This window comes from Hyposmocoma kahamanoa, unplaced genomic scaffold (assembly GCF_003589595.1).
Source record: "Hyposmocoma kahamanoa isolate Upper Pololo Valley unplaced genomic scaffold, ASM358959v1 94, whole genome shotgun sequence".
Classification (NCBI taxonomy): Eukaryota; Metazoa; Arthropoda; class Insecta; order Lepidoptera; family Cosmopterigidae; genus Hyposmocoma; species Hyposmocoma kahamanoa.
In genome coordinates this window covers 7,747,272-7,771,464 of record NW_020654878.1, presented here as the reverse complement: position 1 = coordinate 7,771,464, position 24,193 = coordinate 7,747,272, and the positions used below count along the sequence as shown (strand labels likewise).

Here is a 24,193-nt window from a genome sequence, read left to right as displayed (position 1 = left end):
TCATGAATAAAGGCACAGACTGCAGCACACTTAGCTTAAAATTTTATGTTTTGGGTCGTTCTTATTCTTGATTCTCTTATTCTATAGTTTATCTTATGTTTACAATGGTATGTGCTACGGAATAGAGGTTTTTACAAGAATCATGCAAATCTTTTTTAGTGCATGAGGAATATGTGACGATAAACTAAAATGTGCTTGACGAGGAAATTAATACTATGAAAGTATATCCATGTATTGTCATACAAATTTCTTTATTACAAACTCGATGCAGTCGCTAATCGTCTACCTTTACACATGCGCGCGATTATAAGCAGCGATGCAAACGCGATGCAAGCGCGCGACTGCATCGATAAAACGCGCGTTTGCATCGCTGCTAAAAAGTCACCGTGTGTAGCTCTTAGGTAAAAAGTTGGGACTTTCAAAAATTTTTATGGCATGTATCACATCATAGTGAGGCCCTGAATTAGTTGTAGGTTACCGCGTTGATCAGATTTAGGCAATCCTCCACGTATTCGTCCGTTGAAAGCCAAAACTATGAAGAAAAGAAAACAATTAATATTTATGTCTATTTGAAACAGTAATACATTGTGATAATGAGGGTGATTTGTGTTACTGCAAAGTATAAAAATACTGCATAAAAATAAGAACGAATTGATAAAGAAAATTTTAATTTATATTTTTTATATGCTTGAAAATTGATACAGAGGCAGGAGTTGAAAATGAGATTTAAACTTAGGTCATAAAATGTAAACTTTTTTTTATTGTGCAGATTAATGTAGTTTATGAAATAAGCAGAACTTTTAGTTTGTGTTTTCTTTTTGTTAAATGTATTTTGTGTGTCCTGTACAATAAAAAACTAATAATGGCCCATGTTTGCACGTGGGTGCCGGATTAGGAGGTCTCGGGTTCGATTCTCGGTAGGATTAATTTGGAAATGAACTTTTCTAAATTGGTCCCGATTTGGTTGTTCTCGGTAGTGAACCAGAGTGAAATCCGTTTCTCTGGTAGCCATAGTACAAGGTAAACAGAATGAATTCTTGAGTAATCTTCTATCAGACGTATTTATGGTAATAAAGTTATCATTATTAGTGGACTTATCTATCTGATTCTTTAGTATAAACCGTGTTTGCCATGAATTTGTTTTGGAGCATTCTTACGTAACGTTAAAATTTTAATCATCATCATCGATCAATATGTCTCACTGCTGTGCATGGATCTCCTCTCAGGCGAGGGTTTAAACCATAATTGCCACACTCACTCAATGCTGGTTGGGTTAGGTTAGTAGTAGTAGACTTCACACATTTTTCAAGGGTTGTGAACCTTCTCCGACGTGCAAGTTCTTCAAAGAACTCATGTTAAGTATCAAATTAAATTTTACACATAAAGACCGAGAAACTCAAAGGTGCGAGCCCGGATTCGAAACCACGTCGTCTGCTTGAGAGGCGGTAGTTCAAACCATTAGGCTCAACTCACACTGGCGCAGAGTTGAAGCGTCGCGACGCGTTATGTTTTTTGCCTATAGCATTATTCATCTCTATTTTCCCATTATTAAGGTACAAATTTGTGTTATGCAAATATGGAGTCAAGCGTCGGGCGTTGGTTGCAGTCGAGCGGCTTCGTTGCGCGTTACTTGAGCGCAGTGAGGCGTCAGACGCCGATCACACTGTAACGCGCGTCGCCAGGCGTCGTAGTTGAAAAACAGGTCGCGACGTGACACTTCGACTCTGCGCTAGTGTGAATTGGGCCGTAGTCTATTGAAAACATAATGAATATTAACACTATTCCTATTTGGTCAAAAATAAATTCAAATAATGCATACTAGCTTCAGCAGGCCTATCTTCTGCGGCAAATTGACGCTCACCGGCTGGTGAATTAAAATCTCTCCCGTCTTCACCACCGACACCACCAACAGGGATCCTGAACACAATAATAAACACCAGCGTAAATACCAGAAAACTCCAACGTTACGAGTAACAAACAACATTTGGTATTTACAAACAACGTTAGTAAACTTTTATTTAATAGACAAAATTTTTGTCTATTTGCTCTTTGTTGTAGTGTTGTGAAATTTTATCTCGATTATTCATTGACAGTTAAAAACTGGTCAGCAAATATTAGAATGCGAATTATATGGAAAACGAGTGTCTATTATGTTTTTTTGAAATAAATTATCCTAAAACTTCACATTTGTTACTTTTACTCACAATACCCGTGCTCTTTTCATTGGATTGCGGTAAATACTTTCTTCCGTTCTTGCTATGTTGTTATTTGAATTTTGTTTACGTACGTCGCAACATTCCTCGCAGCATTGTAATGGTTTGGAATTGGACCTGTAGACAATTTATTTATATTTTTTGGATATTAACAAAAAAATAAATATCCTACCACAATAACTGAGCTTGTATTTATCCAGATAATCGATTATGTAAGAGGACTAGTCAATTCTTTGCGAAATTGTATGCACTATAATAACGTAGAATTTATTGCTTTTAAATCGGATTGACAGAATAGACTGCATTCCATACCCGATATGATTGAAGTTTCGACTCGTGGACGCAGTACAGACATTATTTTGGTAATGCGATTTTCTCGAATGTATATTGGTTGGATTGGGTCCCGGTATTGGGTCGCCTGGGCCGCCGAGAGGAAAACCCTGGTTGCCCGGATCAGGTCAGATCTCTCTCCGTCAGGTATAGTAGCGAATATGCTGGCGGACTAAGAATCCCAGGAGGCAGTAGTCTCCTTCTGTGAAGCGGTGATGCTCTAGAAGGAAGTCGCCGAGCGTGATCGGGAGACGGCCGATGCCGCTCGGTGGCGGTGTTCTTTCGCGGCTGTGGGCGATCGGAGAGGGGGCTCCGTTCGCCAGTAAGTTTGGCAGCTGCGAGAAGGATGACGCGGTTGTGTAGTCCGTTTCGTCGTGCGGAAGGAGAGGGGAGGACGTAGCTCCTCCCAGGTTTAGGGCGATCCCTCCCACTAAAGCACCCAAGAAGGCCACTCTGGTGTTTTAGCAGGTAAAAGGGTTCCGTATTTCAAATTAGCATCCATAATTATCAGCCTATAGCAGTCCACTGCTGGACATAGGCCTCTCCTAATGTGAACCATTTCGCCCGGTCCTCAGTTTATCAAATCCACCTGCTGCTAACAGCCTTTCGCAGATGACATTAAGTAATATACATTGTTTGACATTTGCCGTAAAGCAACAATTAACACGCTTCTGCCTACCTGTACTATGTTCTGAATATGTTCCTTAATTGCAATACATTATAATATCTATAAAAATAAGATGATACTATAGTATCATCATATATGTATATAGCAAATCGTTATCGCATCTTTGGGTAGAAGAAGAAGGTAGGTAGACTACTTGATGACTACTACTTCCACATGAGATGCAGAATGGAAGGAGAAAAGGAACAAAAGATAAGAAGACAAAAATACTAACTTAGGCAGATGTTCAGACATCCATTCACAAAAGCAAGCGATTTTCATAGCAACAGCGACGTGCTCTCCGTCACATACGGTGCCCCCAACAGTCACTCCTACCAGTTTTCCTGCTTGCACTACAGGTGCTCCCGCGTCTTCCTGTAATGGTAAATGCTCGTTTACATAATAATATTATCATCAATTTTCCACCATAATCCTTTTAGGTTGTTTTTTTATAGCGCCCCTCCAACTAACCTCAATCTCGCGCGAGGTATAATGAGTTACTTGAGCTCATAATTTTAGGTTCCCATAATATGGTAATAAGCTACTAACTTATTTGTTTTTTTACATACTAAGTGACGAACAAGTCGTGAACCTGATGGTAAACGACATGCTTGTCCACAGCAGTTGCAGTGTCACTTAGAGATTTAAATTTTGAGAGGCACAGCCACTGCGTCCGTCACGCTGAAACATAAGTTCACAAGTCCTATGTGCTTGTATTTTCCTTATCCTTCGAAACGGAAACGCAGTGATGCTCACATTACTGTTTGCTGGCAGAAATAGGTAAGATGGCATTACTTCACTGGACGAACTCTTTCACAAGGAGCTGTATTGCTGGAGCTGCTACGATAAAAAATGATGATGATGGCCCTAGTTGTACGCTTGGGATAGTTAGAATATTTTTAGATAGCGATTACCTCAATTAGCACTATACGACGAGGTCCTATATGACTACATGACGAGGTCCTATTTCACTATATGACGAAGTGAATTTAGGACACCAATATATAATTTTTTTCACACACATTGCTAACTAACCTCAAATTAGGAAATTCTCTGTACCATGAATATTTAAGCAACAAAATCAACTAAATTACTTCGGGGCACTACCCAAAACACCCAGAACTGAACCAGTATAGATAAGTTCCTTCGGTCCCAAGTTGGTTCGGAATCTCTTCATTTAATGCCCATAGTGCCTCTGGATCATTGAAGTCGCTAATGATATTAACTCTGATACACAGAAAATTACGTAGTTCGAGATCAGGCAATGGCAGTCTCATTCATCATATTACAGATAGATTTTATTATCATATTATGATAATAAAATCTATCTGATTTTATTATCATGTTACGTATAGACAAAACTTTGTGCAGGACTTACTTTTCAACGGATTGTCGAATTGTGACAGAAGAAGATTTTAAGTGAATTATAAGAATCTTTATTTGTAAGTGGAGTCACTTACGTTAGTGATGTAATGGTCTTCACTAGCAAAACAGATAACTTCATTTTTATTTGCTGAAAAAATATTAAAATAGGTATAATTTTGGTACCCCAGTGAATTTAAAATAGTTGAATAAAGTAATAAGTTAAAGGAGAATGAATTTTTTTTCTACGTAAATGTAATTATTTTGTTGAATATCATGACTTTTCTATACTAGTATTCAGATATTTTTTTGTGAAAATACTCCACTAGTTAGTTATTATTATTGATACAAAGATCGAACAACACAAAGAAAAATTTCTTCTATATGACTGAACTCGAACCAGCGTCTGTTGCCATACCGGGACCACCGCTCTTATCAACTAAGCTACAGACCGAGTCAGCAAATCTTACGAATTTCTCTATATGAATTTATGTGTGTCTTCTGGAATTATTATTCAAATATGTAAAATATTATATGAAGAAAAATTTAGTGACATTTGGTTTTTGTTTATATATAGGTACTATTCATTTTGAGATTTTTATAGTTGTTATTGACATAGGAACATTAAGCAAGAACAATTTAGATTTTATAATTGACCGTGATTTCATAAGTTATTCTTTGAGTATATGGAGACGTTGCTTATGGTGATTTTCCACTACAAATAGCTAGGTGGTGCCTCAGTAATATAAAAAAAATACCAACAAAAAGTTATTCATAATAAAGTCAGACAAAAATAACATTCTAAATACAATTTGCTTCCAATATTATTTAGCCGACACAAAGTATCGAGACGCTATCAAAAATAGTACATCATATCGCTACACTTGCGATTTATAGGCGATTACATGAATGCAATCGTCTATAAATTTTAAGTGTAGCTATGCAATCGCGCGTTTGTAGTGATGCAGTCGCGCGCTTGCATCGTATTTGCATCGTTGCTTAAAATCGCGCGTGTGTGTAAAGGTAGACGATTAGCGACTGCATCGCTACTGCAACGCGTTTGTATCTCTGCTAAATGTCGCCATGTGTAACCACTTTAAGGGTCACGTCACCCTTCATAAATAGTCATACTCACTTAGCCTGTAAAGAGGCGGCATAGACCTTTCGACGAGTTTCGAACAAGTTTGCACGTTCACAAAACTAAATGATTCAACAGTCAAATTATTTTGCTGAAAATAAATTAAAATGGGTATAAAAAAGTCCTACAGACAATATATCGATGATGATGAATACAATTTGAAAGAACCCAGAGTCGACGACTTCATAATAAGGTGGCTCCTGTACAGATATTCCCTTATCTCCAGGTAGTAAAATGTATTTAAATTAAAAGCAGAAAGGAAATCAATGTGAGCTTACCGCATTGCCCGTGGAACGTCGCCAGCTCTTAAAGGCATCAATATTTCTTGCGTCAAAGTTTTGTAGATAGGGGAAAAATCTGCGTCTTTTTTTTGTACTCTGTGTGATCAATTATATTATAAAAACTTTAAGCTATATGTGTAACAAACATTATAAATATGGGACAATTTTTCAAAAATAATTCTCTGCCAATTTTGACAGACGGAAGGTTTCCTTCGGCTGAACGACTATTAAATAAAAATGGGGTTATTGTTTTGTCAGTGTAATTTCGACTGATATTGTTTATTATATGTACTTAAGGACCACGTTGAAGTTCACTTACGCAAACATTAAAGATTTAGCCCAACAAATATTTTTTTAATAAATCATGTTTGTTATTATTTAATAAAACCGCGAACACCTTAATAATATATTATTATACACGTCAAGAGCAAACAAGTATTGTTGGACTCTGCTCTATTACATTTTTTATATTCGCATAAAATAAAATACACGAAGATTTAGACAAATTAATGCAAGTTTTCGTGAAAGAAAAGAAGACTTTTACCACTACTTTGAGTTAGTCTTTCTATTGATAATCATTATTTGCTTTACCATTATTACATCACTAATTCTTTAAATTAAAATAGGAATTTAAAAAATTATCACTTGAGTGGCGCATTTCGCAATCAACTGTAGGTAATGATGAATAAATTTATATTTCGAACTGCCAGGTATACTTAAAAAATTTTTGAGGAATTAGACACTGTAAACGGTAGGCCTCCAAACGTGGTCCATACAGCTACGAAGCTTGATTCTATTTTGGATACTACAAAATGATAACGTACACAAAGCACAAAACTAACATTGTGACACGATCCATTTATGAGTTTCGTTTTGAATTACCAGCTACAAATATATTTGAATGAACATCAAATTACGTAATGATCAATGAGCCTTCCGCCTTTCACCTCAATTTTATATTGATTCTTAACTTTGTGCCACATCAGTAATATTCTTAGTTCTTGAGTGAATTTTGTGAGAAATACCCAACAATGTTAGTATGTAATAGGGAGCAATTCACGCCAGACAGGATTTTAGAATGAATACAACAGATATTTTCATCGCGCTGGTACCTAGTTGTAGTATTGGTCGTCGTGTGGTTTGCTAGCTATTACGATGTATGTAGACTGATACAAAGTTGGTAACTTTAGACCAGCGTCAGCAAAATTATTACGCGCGGGTAACAAGCGAGACCCGAAAATAATTCAACAGTGTTGACTTACATAATTGTTAATCCTCGTGTTTACTCTTGGCAAGGGGTCGATGTGAAAGGATTTTCCATTTCCGTTGTTGCTTGTTAACTAAAAATTACAAATAGTATGAATAAAATCCTAAGTTACAAGATTGTCACAAAAATAATTTAATCTGTAAAATTTGGTGGGTTGGTTTGCTGTAATACATTTATTAGTCAATTCATCTCGTCTAAATTTATTCGATTCGTTTTAGAGGTAGGTCTAAATGATGTTTCGATAGGATCAAATTAATCTTTGGGTTTCTATACAGGGTATTTGTAAAATACTAACAACCTTTTTGCTTGTTATTCCACGTAGTGACGGGACGAACAAGAATCGTGTGCGAGGTGATAAGCGATACGCCTGTCCAAAACCTTGGAGGACTGTACTAATGATATCATAAACAACAACTTTTTGTCCATGACTTTCTACAAAACTTAGTAAATTTACCAAAAGCAAACATTATAATTGTACCATCTGAAAGTTTTTAGATTTGTATTTGGAAGTAGAGTTCAGACGAGGAGTAGGTTCAAACGTGCAAACATCCTCTCCCCAATGTCCCCCACTCCCACTCCTGCGATTTGCACAGGATTTTTTTTTTGTTACCACACAAAGCTATCACCAGTTAGAGATCTCTATTTGAATATATTCATTTTTACTGTACGAAAGTAAAATCTGATGAGTTATTAAAAGACATTGAACAAAGTGCGGTTGTTAGTATTCTACAAATAACCCTCTATGTTAATGCTGTTAAAAATTATATATTTCACGTATCATCACTTTGTTTTCAAAAATTTTAAAATTTACGATGCCAGTTTTTTTACCTTTGCACAACATAATCTTTTCATATAATACTTACCTAGTTTTTCTTTTTATTATTTTTAATGAACGTTTTATCAATACGCATTGGCCACCCTCATAGGGGCGATACTGATATTATACATATATTATAACCCAACTAAGTTTATTTTATTTTGTTTATTTTTTATTTACTCATTTATTTCAGGTTCCATGACCCAAATATATATAATATATACCTTAAGTACTAACATACATACAATATAATAAAATACTACTTCTAACTAATCTACACGAATTGCACTTGTCGGCGACATGTGGCGCGATCTACTGTCAGGTAACCGGACGCGTAATCGCTGATATATGACACCCTTCGGCCAAAACTCTTCCTTCATGGAGGTTGACAGATGTTCGGTCGGCACTCTCATCACAAACGAATTAAAATTCACATTGTGGCGGGACTCCAACCGCTCGACTCTCAGGGTGTATTTGGCTTTTAGCCTGATATACTCCACTATATCCTCAGACTTCGTGGAGTAATGTAGTCGCGACAGGTACAGCAACGTCGTCGGTATGGCCGGACGCAGCAAAAAGTTCGATCCTGTCGGTGCTGTGTCACACAGGTTACGACTGGTGGGCTTCCTCTTCCTTTTCACCACCTTTGTGAAGCCGTTCTCGTCGCATAGGTCCGTCTGTATCTCAGCTGATTGTCGCCACTCGAGTTTCGAAACTCGAGTGACGGGTCGGCTGGTAGAAGCGGCTACATCGGCGTATGCACGTGCAGGGGTTGACCTGCATACGCAAGGCGCGACCCATCATGCGCGATGGCAGCAGCGATCGGTGACGCAACCATTTGTGCCGACTCGACACTGCCGATGAATGCACTTTGCGCCCCATGACGCGTGTTTGCATCAAAGGCTTCTAGTGACCTACAAACCGAAGCAGTGTTGCTTAATAATACAACTTGGGCATGCAGCTCACTTATGGTGTTATCTGCAGTCTCCAATCTACACTGCAACTCAGCCAGGCTTGACTTCAGAGAAATAATATCCTTCTACAGCTTGGTAACATCAACGTGATCAAACGTGACGGCAGCTTGTGCAGCTCCTACGCCATGAATGTAAGTCGCCGGGTCAGTCTCCTTCAGGAGTGTGATAATATCCTGGAGACTCTTCACGCCTCCATCCCTCCGGCGAGACGGCATCTGCTCGGCTTTGGCGAGGCCCTGGAACAACAGCATCTTGCCCCTGCATATCTCATCCTCGTTGAAATTGGGTTTGCAGATCTGCACAATGATGACCTCGACCACTGATAAACGCCAAAGCTCATTGTTGTTGAAAACCCATTGCCACTTACAAGCAGCGCGAAACTCGAATTATATGAATAATTCTCACTGCATAGTGAACGCACACCGAATTTCACACCAGCTATATAGCTAACTTCACCATGTTATACAAGATCCTGGCCTTCTTGGACAAGAGACTGGCTAAGATTTTTTTAATATTTTTATTTATTTCGTTATTTGCATTCAGGTAACAAAGACCCATAAACACATACCTTATAGACTAACATACATTATAATACAATAAAAACACTACTGACTAATTATTATTTACACCTATTGTCTGCCACGTGTGACGCAACGTGGGTGTCCGATAGCCGGCCTCGGAAACGTCGGTACGTGACCCCCATCGGCCAAAACTCATCTTTCATGAAGGTCGACAGATGTTGAGTTGGTAGTCTCACCACAAATGAATTGAAATTGACATTGTGCCGGGACACCAACTGCTCGACCCTCAGGGTAGCATTGGCATGCACCCGTATATAATCCACAATATCAGACTAGATAGACAGACTTTGTGACAGAGACACATATTACAACATATGAAGATGCTGATACTTGTGCTAGTACCTAGTTGTTGTAGTATTGAAGATAGCTAAAAACTAAGTTAGTTGGAAGATACGAGTTTAGTTAACTACAAGATGGACTAACTTTAAAGTGTGCAGTGTCATCTGAATACAAATTAAATATTTCTTGTTTCGTGGTTCCCTTGTGACGATCCGGTGATCGCACCGCTCGAACCTTTGGATCTGGATTATGGATCATGCGCAAATAATAGCTCATATTGTCACCCATTGTCATCTTATTCTTTCTCTTATTTAATATAATTCTCTTCCCAATTCCTTCCTGAAAATTATATAATGACATACGATACTTCGATGAAGAAAGAGTTAAAGCCAATTTTAACAATAATGGGTTAAGGTTGATTCATGTTACACCGTGCCGGGTTCGGGCCGTCACAGTGCCTTGTTATTTCCACCGTGGGCAGGCCGTATTAGTCATTCTCTGATTCATGTTACACCCGGTTTCGGGCCGTCACCGTGTCGTGTCTTCATCGTGCGCCAGCCGGGTTTTTTTTTGGTATTTTCCCTTTTTCTATTGAGTTGAGGTTATGTTATTAATGCAATTTTGATAATTTGAGTTGGCAGTCATTGCAATAGCTCTTGATGACGAAGTATTGGTAACACAAATTGAAACTAGATAAAGAAGATGGTGTTGTACATTCTGTCTGGAGAAAACAAGAATCCGAAAGAGAATTTGCCACGCTCTATAAAGATTTAGTAGATGATGAAGAGCATTTTGCGCTTGTACCCATATCATACCCTCCGGATGCCCGGCGAATGCATTTATGTTACGACGTGTCGCCATCGGGCCGGGTTGGAACCGGGAAAAAATACTCGACACCGTGCCCCGGCGCACGACCGGAGCGCGGCCCTGGCCCGGCCCAGTGTAAGTTGAATCAGCCTTTACTGACCAAGTGACGAGATGAACAAGTCATAAGCCTGGTGGTAAGCGACACGCCTGTCCATAACAGTTGCAGTGCCACGGAGAGCTTCAAATCACAAAGATCTGAGGGGCACTGCCACTGCGCCCGTCGGCTTGAGACATAGTTGACAAGTCCCACGTGTCTGTTATTTTACCAGCACCTTAAGCGCCCAGTTACCACGCTTTCACGTACGTTAATGGTGAATCTGAATTCTATTCTAGGCAACAACACTTAAATTCCTCGGAATAATACAACCGCGCGGCCGCCAAGCCAAGCCAGCCTCTCATTTAACTTAAAACGTAAAAGCTATAAATAGAGAGTAGTTTGCCATGACAGTACGATCTCTGAACACGTGCACGCGGTCGTTACGGGGCGAGAAATTCGTGTCGAATAAACGCGCCCTTACCCTTTAAAACCAAAATGCGCTAATGCTCACATTGCTGCTTTCAGAAATAGGTAAGGTGGCAGCACTTCCCTGGACGAACTTTTTCTACTGCTACTAAAAGTGCTTTCTGCTCTTCCAATCTATCTAGTACTAGTGACCAAATAATGGCATTTTTTACGTAAATATGACAGATATGAAAGTTAAAAAGATATGAACAAAAATGCTTATAATTTTGTTTTGGAAATTTAGTAGTTCAGCTTTTACGCCTTGTCCACTCCGAAGTATCAAATTATGTCGTAAGAAAGAATTAAAGAATAACACTTGATTATAACTACTAATACAAAGATTGGACGCTAAGAAAAATTCCTTTGATCCGGCTAGATTCGAACCAGCATCTTTAACATACAGTGCCAGACGCTCTCCCAACTGAGCTACGGTGCGAACCAGCAGACTTTCCGAATTTTTCTAAGTGCTCGTTGAAGAGCTTTGTTCTTCATTTTTAACGACTTTTTTGCCGTAGCGCCATCTCTGTTAGAAATCTTAACGTTACAAATTAGTGAAGTATTTCACAGAATATAATTCAACGTCACTCATGGTAATAAAACATCGTGATATTCAATGAACTTAAAAATTAGAATAACACTTGGTAATTATAATTTATAATAGATCATCAGTATCATCATATACATCATCATTTCAGCCGAAAGACGTACACTGCTAGACATAGGCCTCCCCCAAAGAGCGCTACAGTGACAGGTCTTGTCTTGCTTGCAACCAGTAGATTCCCGCAACTGTCACCAGGCCATCGTTCTACCTTGTGAGCCGTCTGTTATGCGTCTTCTGGTACGCGGTCGTTACTAACGCAGGATCCATCAGCCATCGGCTCTGCGAGCAATTTACCTCGCCCACAGATAGTTAAGTTTTGCAATTCTTCGAGTTATGTTGTCGGTTACTCTGGTTCATTTGCGGATACCCCTATTCATTACACATTGAGTGATCTTGAACCTTCTTATGAGACTCATAGTGAGCGACCATGTCTAGAGTGCCATAAGTTATTACTGGCAAGCAATTTATAATTTATAGGCATACTGATTTGGAAACGTTTGTGTTTTGATATAATGTAATACTTACGCCTGCGTTTCCTAGTGCAAAATTATTCTCAACTTCAGCAGAGTCTACTCTAGCCCTTTCTTTGAAAGAATTCGGAGGTTCGTCATGCTACAGTAAAAAGTAACATTAAAAATTATTCTACATTTTTAATAATACAAATATCATATAATAGTAATAACAACACAGTAAATAAAGCAAAATAACAGTCAACCAAACCAATCACTTGGTCTCAAACTAAGAAATTCCTTGTCGAATTAAAGTAAAGGAATTCACTCCGAGATTCTGCCAATAGCACACAGACTCCTTGGTCCATCCAGAAACCCGGGTTCGAACCCAGGACGTCCGCATCCAGCGCCCACATTACTTAGAAACAAACCTCTGAGGATGCTTCTTAGAAAGGCAAAACACATCGAGCCATTACCGGCGACTTAGTATAAGCCACTTCAATCTAATTACAGGAGAGGGTATTTTTTAATATTTCCTCCATTTAAAGATTTTTGAGGCTTTCAAGCGTTTAAGATAACACTGGCGATTAAAAATATGCAACAAGGTGCAACGCATATTTTAACATTTTTTTTATAGTATATGACCAAATAGTGGTGTGCTACATCGATTGCGATAATAAGTGGGTTCGTTTACATTATGATTTTTTAATGTTGATTCTGTCAGTTACTTTAAAATATAAAAAAAAACAGTTGAGTTAATGATGAACTTGACTTTTGCTGTAATTTCTATTTGATGTAATTTTACCGGGTAATGACGACGCGTCATTGTCCGTTAAAATTAAAAATATCATTTGCAACAAAAAACACTGTACTGAAAGTGTCCCTTCCTTCCTGGTATATTTTTGGTGGTGGTATCTGTGCTACTATACTATATTTGCTACTTGTACTATAGTTGCGCTTTTGGTGTTTATATTATTAATTTAATGCGGAGGGAGAGTGGAAAAATGAACTGCATGAAAAAAAAATTTAACAAAATCGTAGCTATTTTGCACGATTCAATCAATATTCTATCTAGCACTAGCCTGTAACAAAGATGTTGTTACTGTCGTTAATAAAGAGTTTAAGAAAGACAATATAATCAACAATATTATAATCTCGATAAATAAAAAGCCTATATTTATAACTTCTAATTCAAACATACATTTCTATGCCGGAAAATAATATATTATGTTATTATAAACTAGATTTAAATACAATTTGCTATACCCTGTCCATGTGATACTATTATTCACTTGTATCAACTGTATATACCATGAATGCAAGAAATTATATTCTAAATAAAGACTGTTATATATAGTTTTATTTACTCCATATTCGTAGCATGAACTCACCCTGGAATATTTCTCTTCGTTGGATTGATACATCATGGTAACTGCATGCTTCTGAAAAACAAAAGTTGTCAGTATAATTATCGAGATAAGTGAAAACCTTAAAAAATAACTGGATTGGAGTTCAGCGTGTATTTGCCAAGTTTAATGAAATCGGTAACCGGAAAGTGCGCGAAACCAGATTCATCTCCTAGTTTACCACCCTTAGAAGTGCAATATTTTCTTCAAATTTAAATGGGACAAAAACTGAGGTATCCTCTTTCCAACAAAAAAATAATCATCAAACTCGGTTCACAAATGCCGCAGTAATCATGTAACATACATACAAAAAAAAAGTCGATTACAAATGACGTTAAAGGAAAACGTGATAAGAATCTTTGACAAATGACATTTACAAATGACCCGATAATATTATTATTTCCTTGATGGCGGCCACTAGGCTTGGGTCAGAGTCAGTTTCGATGTATGTTGTCACGGACTCCTTCCAGCTTCTTAGTGTTTGATTGGTTTGGAACTTGGAAGCTCTGTTTTTTTAAGTTTTTTATAGTGTAAGTCTATAAAATAGATTAAATAATAATGCAAATATATAAATTTTTCATTTAATTCATAATAGTGAATACTACGAACAAAAAACGTAATAATTACATAAATGCGCCGGATTAAAGATCCAAAATTTTCTTCTGTCTAGTGGCTGAAACGCTAACCGTGAAAATCCAAGAAAAAAGAACAAAGAAATACAAAAAAAATGCGAAAGATTATCCTGGAGCAAGGTTTGAGTCTACGATGGAACGAGTTTACCCGGAAGATGCCAATTCAGTTGCATCTTAAAGATAGGTACTCGGGTTGTGTGTGTTCGGAAATACAGTCGCAGGTAGGGAATACGGTTCCTAGGCAGCGCGCATAACAAAATATGATGAAAAGCGCTTATTACACCTAAAGGGAATACGGGAAAGGTGGTCTGGCTGTCCAATGGTAAAAGGAGCGGGCTAAGTTTGATGCTTTGTGGTCATTGCAGTGAGACAGACTAAGATTTCGTCCATAGTGACTACACAGGGACAGCGACAGGGAGTTCATTCCACAATCTAACTTTCCTTTCGTTTATTATATTTTATATCATATTATTAGGTTTTATTTCCTTTTTTTTGTTTTTGTATTTTATATCGTATTGCATATCAAATAACATAATTTTAATTTTATTAATACAAAAAAGTTGTACTTGCCTTTTTTTTTCCATACTCGTTTTTATTATTTTTAGGTACTTGCTTGACTGGCGGCTAAAAATTTACGTAGAAAGTTAAAGGTCCATTTAGATGGAGAGAGTTTATCGCACGCTTCGTGCCGAAAAATCGTACGCAATTATCGTAAGCAATAATCGCCATAAGATTATCGTATCATTCACATGTTTACATTCAGGCAAGAACTAAAATCTCGCCTACGATTATGTCATACGGGATTCGCAAGCAACTTAATCGCCTCCTCGACTGTTTACACAGAGAAATATGTAGTAAGGAGATTCTTGCTTACGAGTTTTCGACTTGTCTACACACGATCTCGTATGACATTTTTCAAGTTCATACGATTATCGTACAAATCGGTTCGAACCGTTTTGAGTGCGAGAATTGCCATACGAGTTCAGTGATTACTGCAGTATTGACTATGGACATAAACAAATAACGCAAAAATCATTCAAATTTGGAACTGCTGATAATATTAAGTTCATTGCACTGTATAGAAATATACATTCTTTTTCAAATTTTATAACATTTCTTAATTCAAAATTTTTTTCGTTCTCGTTTCATTAATTCTTGTCTTTAGAAAAGCAGTGATAATCAAAACATCCTCGCGCACTGCACTTGTGGTAGAAACGGCTGGCACAGAAATTCGAAATACGATTTTTGCTTTTGAGTTCTATTTACACGGAGACGTTCAAAGGCGAGGCAATTATCGCTCACGTGGACGGTCGATAATCGCGAATGTTTAGACGAGGAAAGTTTTGTATATTCTTTCGATAATCGTATCTTCGAGACGATAAACTCTCTCCATCTAAATGGGTCTAAGTTGGGTACAGTCAATTACAGTTATCTTCTTATCGTATCGACGGCATACGCTATATAGTACAGTAATGTGATACGGTTATATGAAGTTTGATGTTCCTTAGTCGTTTTGTGGAAGATAATAGTAGGTGACTTTGAAATTGATTAAATATTTAAAATTATTTGGCCTGCAACACAATCTAAACAATCATGACATTGCTATAGTAATGTAAACCAAATTATTAATCTGATATTTGTAAATAAAAATAACGACCCTACTATATTATAATAAGACAAGTATCGTAACTCATACAATTTGTATGTGCCGCACACGTTCGCATAATTTCCCGATGCACTCGTGTTGCATAGCGCTGGTCGCCACATGCGCCTTTCTTTATTATGCGAATGTGTGGGTGCACACACATAAGCCACACTGCTGCATATGAATGGAGTTACCTTACTTGTCTTACTACTATTTACTAATATTTTAACTGATATAATATAAAAAAACCAATAAAATAAAATCTAGTGATGGCTATGACGATTATGACTTACAGCGTTCACCTCAATTTCGTCTTCCAAATCATCTTTACAGCGTCCCCAACTCATTACTGTTACATTAGTATCCACGGCAGTAGACGGCGTATTGAGTAATCGTATAATGTGACCAGGTTTGTCTGACGTCATTCCAGCAAATGTCAACACTAGTGCTAAATCGGCAGTCCACCCTTTGAAACTTGGGTGGGTAACAACTCTCTCTATAGGTAGATATTGTTCATATCCTGTATCAAACATAATTTTACTTCCAATCACTACAAAAGACATTGTGAGCTCCGGTTGTAAATATTCATTGTTGGCAACTGAGCTGAAAATATATTGTAAATTAGTGATTTCACTTACAATAAATGTTAATAAAAAACATTCGCGCCACAATTATGATAAAAATAACAGAAATACTAACAAGCAGTGCGCTGCAGTGACGACGATATTGTCATGCACAATAGCTCCTGTACAAGACTTTTTATAGCCGTTAGTGAACACAACGCTGAAATATATATAGAACAATAAATTGATAATGAAATATTTTCTTACAATGAGACGTGAAATATTGAAATTGTTGTTGTGGATATTGGCTTATTCAATTTTTTTTTAAATGCTAACAGAAAAACGACATCATTATCATAAAATACAATCACCACATTGGGGACCCATCTACATAAGTAATTTTGTTTTTCTGCTCGGGGCAACATATGAATTTTTTAAATATTATTATAAAAATTTGATTTACTCAAGCAATGCCACAAAGGTGTATTGATCGTCTTCTGGTCTTAAAACTGAGGCATCGTTATCAACATCTTCTTCAGAATAAAGAAAATCCACCTTTTTCGGATTTTGCATTCCTGGATCTATAGGTGGATACACCAATCTGGCTGGGTAGTCATCCTTTGACTCTAGGTGGTGGGTAGACTTGGTTTCAATTGGTCTTGATGTATCTTTATCGATATTATGAAAAATAACATGAGAATCTATTGGTGCATTAGTTGTTGTAGTTGTCGCTTTAGACACATTGTTGGTGAAATCAAAATGAGGGACGGTCGCGTCTATCACGTCAGGAAGATTGTCAGCTAAACGAAAAACGTTAAAATGATTAGTATATTTCTAGCCGTCAGTACCTTAAGTAGTTTTTGGTGTGCATGCCTAACTATAACAAAAAAAATATAATTTAGTCACAAATTCTTTTTGTGTGTTTAAAAAGCATCAATATTCAAGTATCAAATAAATTTTGAACTATATCGACCCCGTAGAAATAATAAACACGTGCTGAGTAATTCGAGTACATTGACGTTATTAACTTACTTTGGAAATAGTTATAACAAAACACTGATTAGTAATATTTTTAATGCTCCATACCTATTGTTTGTATTGTATCTGTAGTCGCTACGTAGCTTATTTCTTTTTCAGGTTCAAATTCTGATAGAGTTGATGGAGATCCTATTGTCGGACTAGGTCCAATTATTGATCTCGATTTTGATTCCAGCTCTTTGGAGGTCAGAAACAACAAAAATGTAGACAAAATTGTAGGTATGATTGTCAGTGTGGTTGATGTTGCGCCGGACATTGTTGTCGAAGTAGTATCGGATGTTGTTGTCAAAGTTGTGCCCGACGTTGTTGTCGACGTTGTGTCAGACGTTGTTGTCGAAGTTTTGTCGAATATTGTTGTCGAAGTTGTGTCGGACGTCGTTTTCGAAGTTGTATTGAACGTTGTTTTTAAAGATATAAACGCTGTTGTTAAATTTGTGTCGGACGTTGTTGTAGAAGTAGTGTAGGATGTTGCAGTCGAAGTTGCATTCGGTAGATCCCAAACTCTTGTCCATTCAATGTCGGGAATATAAACTACGGGACCCGCATCCACCAAGGCTCTTCTGTTACTCCACTCTGAAAATTACTTCCGTTTGGATATGATCTAATGACGCCCTTCCACCTGCTCGGGCGTAAAACTGAATACAAGTCAATGCAAGAAATCTTGTGAAATTGTTCCACAGGTACATTGTAAACTGTAAATAAGTGCATAATACGTGTAAGTTTTACATGAAACTATTGACTCTTTCTTTGTTTGTATTGTTCTACGGTCCATTAACGCCACGCTGATATATTTATGTTCTTGTAAATTATTGACGCGCTGGTGTTTTTCCCAATAATTTTAGCACCAAAGATGTCCACGAAAATAAAATATCATCTTGAGTTGACTTGTATATTTTGTATACCCAATGTATAATTTGCAATATTCGTTCAAAATACAGCCGCGACGCGGGATGAGAGACGCTGCTTTCTATAAATATTTAATCCGGTGGAAAAATACCATAAACTTCAAAATCAATCTCTTTTTATTTGTACAGGGTCGATTATTTTTGAAATAAAAGCATTTTTAAACACAAAAAATATATTGTGGGCACTTCGGCTTTTGTAATCACACTTAAACAGATGAGCTTACTTTCAAGAGACCGTTTTGCAATAAAAACGCACAAAGCATGATCAAATGAATGTAATATAAAAAATGTATAAGTTATCCTTACCATAGGCGTAGAATGCGACTTGCTTGCCAAGTTGTTTCTGTATCCTCTTAGTCGGTTTCATTGTTAGTTTTAAAGCACCAGATTCAGGTTGTACCGAATGAGGAACTAATGTACAAACATCATACTATATATCAATCGTGTCTCATCATCATCAACCCATTTATTGGTCCCACTGCTGGGTACGGGTCTCCTCTCAGACGAGGTTTCAGACCATAGTCTGCCACCTATTATTTTCCGAAGGTTGTGAACCTTCTTCGACGTGTAGGTTTCATCGCAATGTTTTCCTTCACCGAAAAGCTCACGGTACATTTCAAATTCAATTTCGCTCTTAAATTCTGAGAAACTCAGGTGGGAGCCCGAATTCGAACCCACAAGTCAAATTATTAGGATATAACGGCTTTTTTTTACGATATGCCAGGTACAAATAATAACAATTCGTGGCAGAGACTACTTACACTGTGCCACGACTGATTGATTATGTTTGATAAGAACCGAGACGCCACTTAAAAGCAATAAATAGAAAAGATTTAAGGGTGATCAAATCTACTACTGGGATGAGGTGTGAGAATAATAATATTTAAGAAGATTATGTAACTTCTCATATACAGTAACCACATATAATTCGTGCAAGCGGTTCTTTTAGATGATAGGAGCTTATAAGTTTATGCTGTTTACCCATATAACATTTCTAGAAGTATTGCAGCATGATAAAATACTTAATTTCCTGAGTTTAAAAGTCCATGGCCATTTTAATTCAACATGTATTGTTTTTTTTAATTATTCGCAGTCGAATTAGTAGCAATACAGCTCCGGTAAGGGTGACGGTGAAATTATAGGCACATGGGAATTGTCAACTTATGTCTCAGAGTGACGGTGCAGTAGCAGTGCCCCTTGGATATTTGCGATTTAAAGCTTTGAGCAGTACTGCAACTGTTATGAACAGGCATGTCGCTTACCACCAGGTGCACGACTTGTTCGTTTCATCACTTGGTATCATATAAAAACGGAGTGTTTAACTCTATTGAATACTTTTAAATGTTGAAATATATAAAGCCTTTTAAAACTCGTACTGTAGCGACATTAGTGTTGTTCGTGTTATGAGCATTATATACACTCGTTGAACAATCTACCAATTTGTATTTCCTGGAGATCAAGTTTAAAAAAATAACTTACAGTACTCCACAATCCTTCTGTAAGGCATTTTGTTTGGTCTGTCTGAAAGTACAAAAAACATGCTAGATAAAATACTCAATAGCCCAGACAGATAGATATCTACTTCTTTTTATTACGTCAAATGTTTTCATTTTTACCATAGCTTACGGCTCTGAGGAAATTTTTTTGTTATCTCTAAAATACATCAAAAAAACGTTACTAATTAAAATTTATTTTCTAAAAACATGTTAGTAAAAATACAGGGTGTAATAGTAAGTGTGCCAAGACGATTATTCCGTAGATATATAAGAGATACTAAAAACTTTTAAAATGATATCGAAAGTACGTTACCTAATGAGTAAAATGACATCAATAACTTTTTAAAATGACAAATTTGCGTCAAGCGCTCACGTACATTTAATAAGATATTCGTTGAGAGGGTTTAGTTGACCTACTTTAAGAGGTGACAGTAAGTTTACAGATAACGAAACTGTTATAAATAAATATAAAACTATGTGTTAATTTAATGAAAACAAAGTGATGAATAAGTAAAAATGTTAAAGTAAGAACAAATTTTAATTCTGGTATTACTTTTATTCATTTTTCATAAAAGTATGCTAAAATTTTAAATTATAGACGAGTAAATTGTTCCATACAGTTAATTTGGCCATATTTAACATATTTACGTACATCGTGAAAAATATGGTTACTTTTATGAGCATAATCATTATTATTATTTCCTTAATGGCGGCCACTAGGCTTGGGCCAGTGTCAGTTTCGAAATGAGCATATTAATAAAGGAACTATTTTTATGTCAGTGGTGATTTTTTCCATTATCATTCGTAGAACCACAGAATGTTTTTATACCATGTTAAATTTTAAAAGAAAAGAGTAATATTTTCCATACAGTAAATATGGCCATTTGTATGACTATATAGGTTTGGAAATATGGCCATTCGCTTTTTTTTTAAAGTTAAAATTGCTTTTAACCTTCTGCGACTGAGGTGAGTTTATCGGAAACATTCGACTGACGTGTAGTCTGTCGGACGTCATTTTAAATTGCATTTTATGGTTAACTTCTTAAATTAAATTATTTTTTTATATTGTTTTATGGTTCTAGATGTTATTGTTTGTTAAACATAATAATATATATATACTGAAAATAAAAAATGGGTGTATTGTATAATCAGTTTTAATGAGATCAATTTTTAGTACTTTTTTACTTAAATGTACTTACCTACTTGTAATTTTTTTTATTGAAAGAACTTTTATAAATTATTAATAATACTCTTTTTAACATTATATTTTTAGACTTTGAACAAAAACACAACGAGATTCTACAGTTCCTTTAGGCACAAATCAGTCTCAAAGTTGACTTATTTCTAATAACTAAAATTTACAGTCTTGACACAGTGGAGCAGAACATTGCAAGCAAATTGGCTTGTTACATCCGCAGCAATGGTATCTGGTTTGTCTTTTTAGTTTACTAGGGCATATGCTGCACAACCTTCTTCCTGAAGGTCCTGGAAGCTGAGCCACGGGCGGAGGAGAAGGCAAATCCTTACCCAAAACTCTTCTTATTGTTAGTCGAAGTTCCCTAGGCAGTCTGTCATTATAAACACGTTCTTTTAGGGTAGGAAGAACTAGGTCTCTTGCCAAGGATAATAAAAAGTCTCCTCTTCGTAACTTTGCACCTGGACAGCTTTGGTACAAGACAAAGGCATTAACACCAGCTAGATCCATAATCCGGTAAAATATTGCCATGGGCCAACGCCGCGTTTTGCGAGTACATGAATAGATTGAGCACTTTTTGTCTATTTCATCGACTCCACCTTTGGTATGGTTATAATCAGTGACCATAGTAGGTTTTTTGGACTTTTCATCTATACTTTGAGCATGATGACACGATGAAATCAATATAACCGCTTTGTTTTTTTTTGGCGCGTAGGACAGTAAAGTATATTCTTTGGTGAACCCATATAGGGAGCTGTTCGGTTCCCTATCTTTGTTCGGTAAGAATTCTGGTGGAATCTCTGCCTTGTTCTTTTTTAAAGTTCCTAGGTACGTCAATTTCTTGGTTGTCAAAATTTGCATCAGTGGGATGGAACTGGACCAGTTATCAGCTGTTATATTTCTGTTGCTGTTTACAATAGGGTTCGACAGTCGGAGTACAGATTGAGTTGGAACTCCAAGTTGTTTTTCTGCTATTGGGAGGCCTTCCCCATCTGAATCTTTACCACAGTAAACATATGCATTATATGTGTAATATGTTTCAGCATCACATAAAACGACTACCTTTATCCCATATTTGGCCGGCTTTTTTGGCATATAAATAATGAATTTACACCGGCCTCTGAACGGTATAAGCATCTCATCAATACAAAAATTTGGTCCTGGGATGTAGCTTTGCTGACAGTTTATTATAAATTTGTCAAATAGATGTGATACAGCTGCCAATCTATCGGACTTCAAGCGTTCTTGACGGTCAGTTCCACTGTCAAACCTTATGCAGTTGAGTAAAGTACAGAACCGGTATTTAGACATCACACAGCGAAAAATCTCATGGCCAGTACCATCTGTAGCAAACATATAATTTGCGTCTGCATCATTGCATTTAAATACTGAACTGTAGTACAAAAGCCCAAACAAACTTCGGATTTCAGTTTCATTGGTATCTTTAAGCTCCTGTCTGTTGGTGTTGCGAAACCGCTCTCTATATGCTTGTAGTTTTTCATTGGTGTGTAAAATAATATTCGCTACCATTTCAGAATCGAATAATTTTGCCCAAAGATCTACAAAACTTTGAAAAACCAGGGGATCTGTTGACCGAGACATGTGAATTATATTATGAGCAGGAGTTCTGCTGGTTCGTGCTATTTCAGTCTTTGACCATATGAACCCATTTTTGCCAACATAGTTTGACACAACTTGGTCACGGTTCTGAGAGAGTAATGAGCTTAGTGGCAGGTTATTTTCCTCATCTTCGCCGTTATAAGGTTCACTTTCGCTCACCTCATCAACGTCTCCTTGACGTACTACGTTTTCCTCTTGTAGTTCCTGGTTATCATGACTGCCTTCTCGTCTTTCATTTTGCACCTGGTAGTCAGGATCTTCCAATGAATCGTCAAAATCACTAAACTCTGTTTCTTTTCCTAATTCTTGAAGCCAGGCTTCAATCTCCTCGTCTTTATTTTTAAACTTTCCCCTACAGTCCCGTTTTGAAGGTCTACCATCTTCCTTTTGCTCCGACATCTAAAAAAAGACAAAGAAAGAATAGTAAAAATAAGTATACGAATATAATTTATGACATGATGTCTGAGGGACACTATGCTGGTATCAATTTCTTATTGAGGTAACGACTGACAGACACCGAGTGTTATTGCTGTACTTACGTCTGTGAGACACCAACAGCTTGTAACGCCCAACGTGTGCACTGTGCGGCCGCCCGCGCTCGACTGTCCGCTGTCGCGAACCGTTTCAAGAAGGTACTAAGCGAGACAGAGTTATATCACGCCATATTGCGATCTGGCAACGTTTTATTTGTTAGAAGGTGTCTGATAGACTACCACCTCAGCCGCAGAAGGTTAAGTTACATGCATTCGCTATTTTTTTGTACTAAAATATGAAACTTAAATAAATACTCTGTAAAAGTAAACATTAATGATTGACCTCGTATCCAAACCTACCGAAACATACGACTTCAAACTTAAGGTGGCCATATTCGACCCGGGTACCTTATAATACTGTAACTAATTATGTTTACCACATTCAATGTTTTGATATTTACCATACTGACCTCTAAGTTTGACCGTTGAAGTCTTTGAAGTCTCTGAAACTATATAAATAAATAAATAAATTAGTGTAATATTCTCTCTGATCCCAAAGTAAGTAAATAAAGCACTTGTACTATGGAAATCAGAAATAACGACGGTACCAAGACCAGAGACAAAGTATAAAAATGAGTTTTCTACATCGACGACATGGCGACACCATGAAAATCGATGTACAAGCCACTCGTGTCGAAACATGTAAATCACCTATGCTCTATTAAATACTCAAATCAGCAGCAAAAGAATGATTGTTCTTTTCTAGCTCTGTTGGATTAAAATGTTGGTAAATGAGCCAAGCATTATCAGGTACTCAATGTGCCAGTCAAAGTTAGTCTGTTACCTAGAAGTATAAAGAAGTAGGTTTTCACCTAAGTTGAATAGTCACTCTTTG

General features: G+C 36.9%; 1 protein-coding gene across 1 annotated transcript; it reads right to left on the bottom strand.

Moving 5' to 3' along the window:
- LOC113237870 lies at positions 1 to 23,802 on the bottom strand. Its single transcript, XM_026474569.1, has 18 exons — positions 23,769 to 23,802; positions 19,994 to 20,035; positions 18,821 to 18,925; positions 17,658 to 18,182; positions 17,035 to 17,371; positions 16,708 to 16,791; positions 16,302 to 16,611; positions 14,934 to 14,987; positions 13,717 to 13,767; positions 12,402 to 12,488; positions 7,251 to 7,328; positions 5,986 to 6,084; positions 5,705 to 5,798; positions 4,668 to 4,720; positions 3,443 to 3,582; positions 2,205 to 2,330; positions 1,820 to 1,917; positions 1 to 532 (listed from the first exon to the last, which is right to left on the bottom strand). The coding sequence occupies exons 2-18, from the start codon at positions 20,019 to 20,021 to the stop codon at positions 441 to 443; spliced, it is 2,361 nt and encodes a 786-aa protein (XP_026330354.1). The 5' UTR covers positions 20,022 to 20,035; positions 23,769 to 23,802; the 3' UTR covers positions 1 to 440.
- Positions 23,803 to 24,193: the final 391 nt, after the last annotated feature.

Bases quoted from the DNA above. Each gene is read 5' to 3' on its own strand.
- LOC113237870 (XM_026474569.1), bottom strand. From the start codon at position 20,021: ATGCCTTACAGAAGGATTGTGGAGTACT. The intron at 18,183-18,820 runs GTAAGGATAACT...AGTAATTTTCAG, and splicing joins AGTCGCATTCTACGCCTATG to AGTGGAGTAACAGAAGAGCC. The intron at 14,988-16,301 runs GTAAGTCATAAT...GTAAATTTTTAG, and splicing joins ACGAAATTGAGGTGAACGCT to CCGCCAGTCAAGCAAGTACC.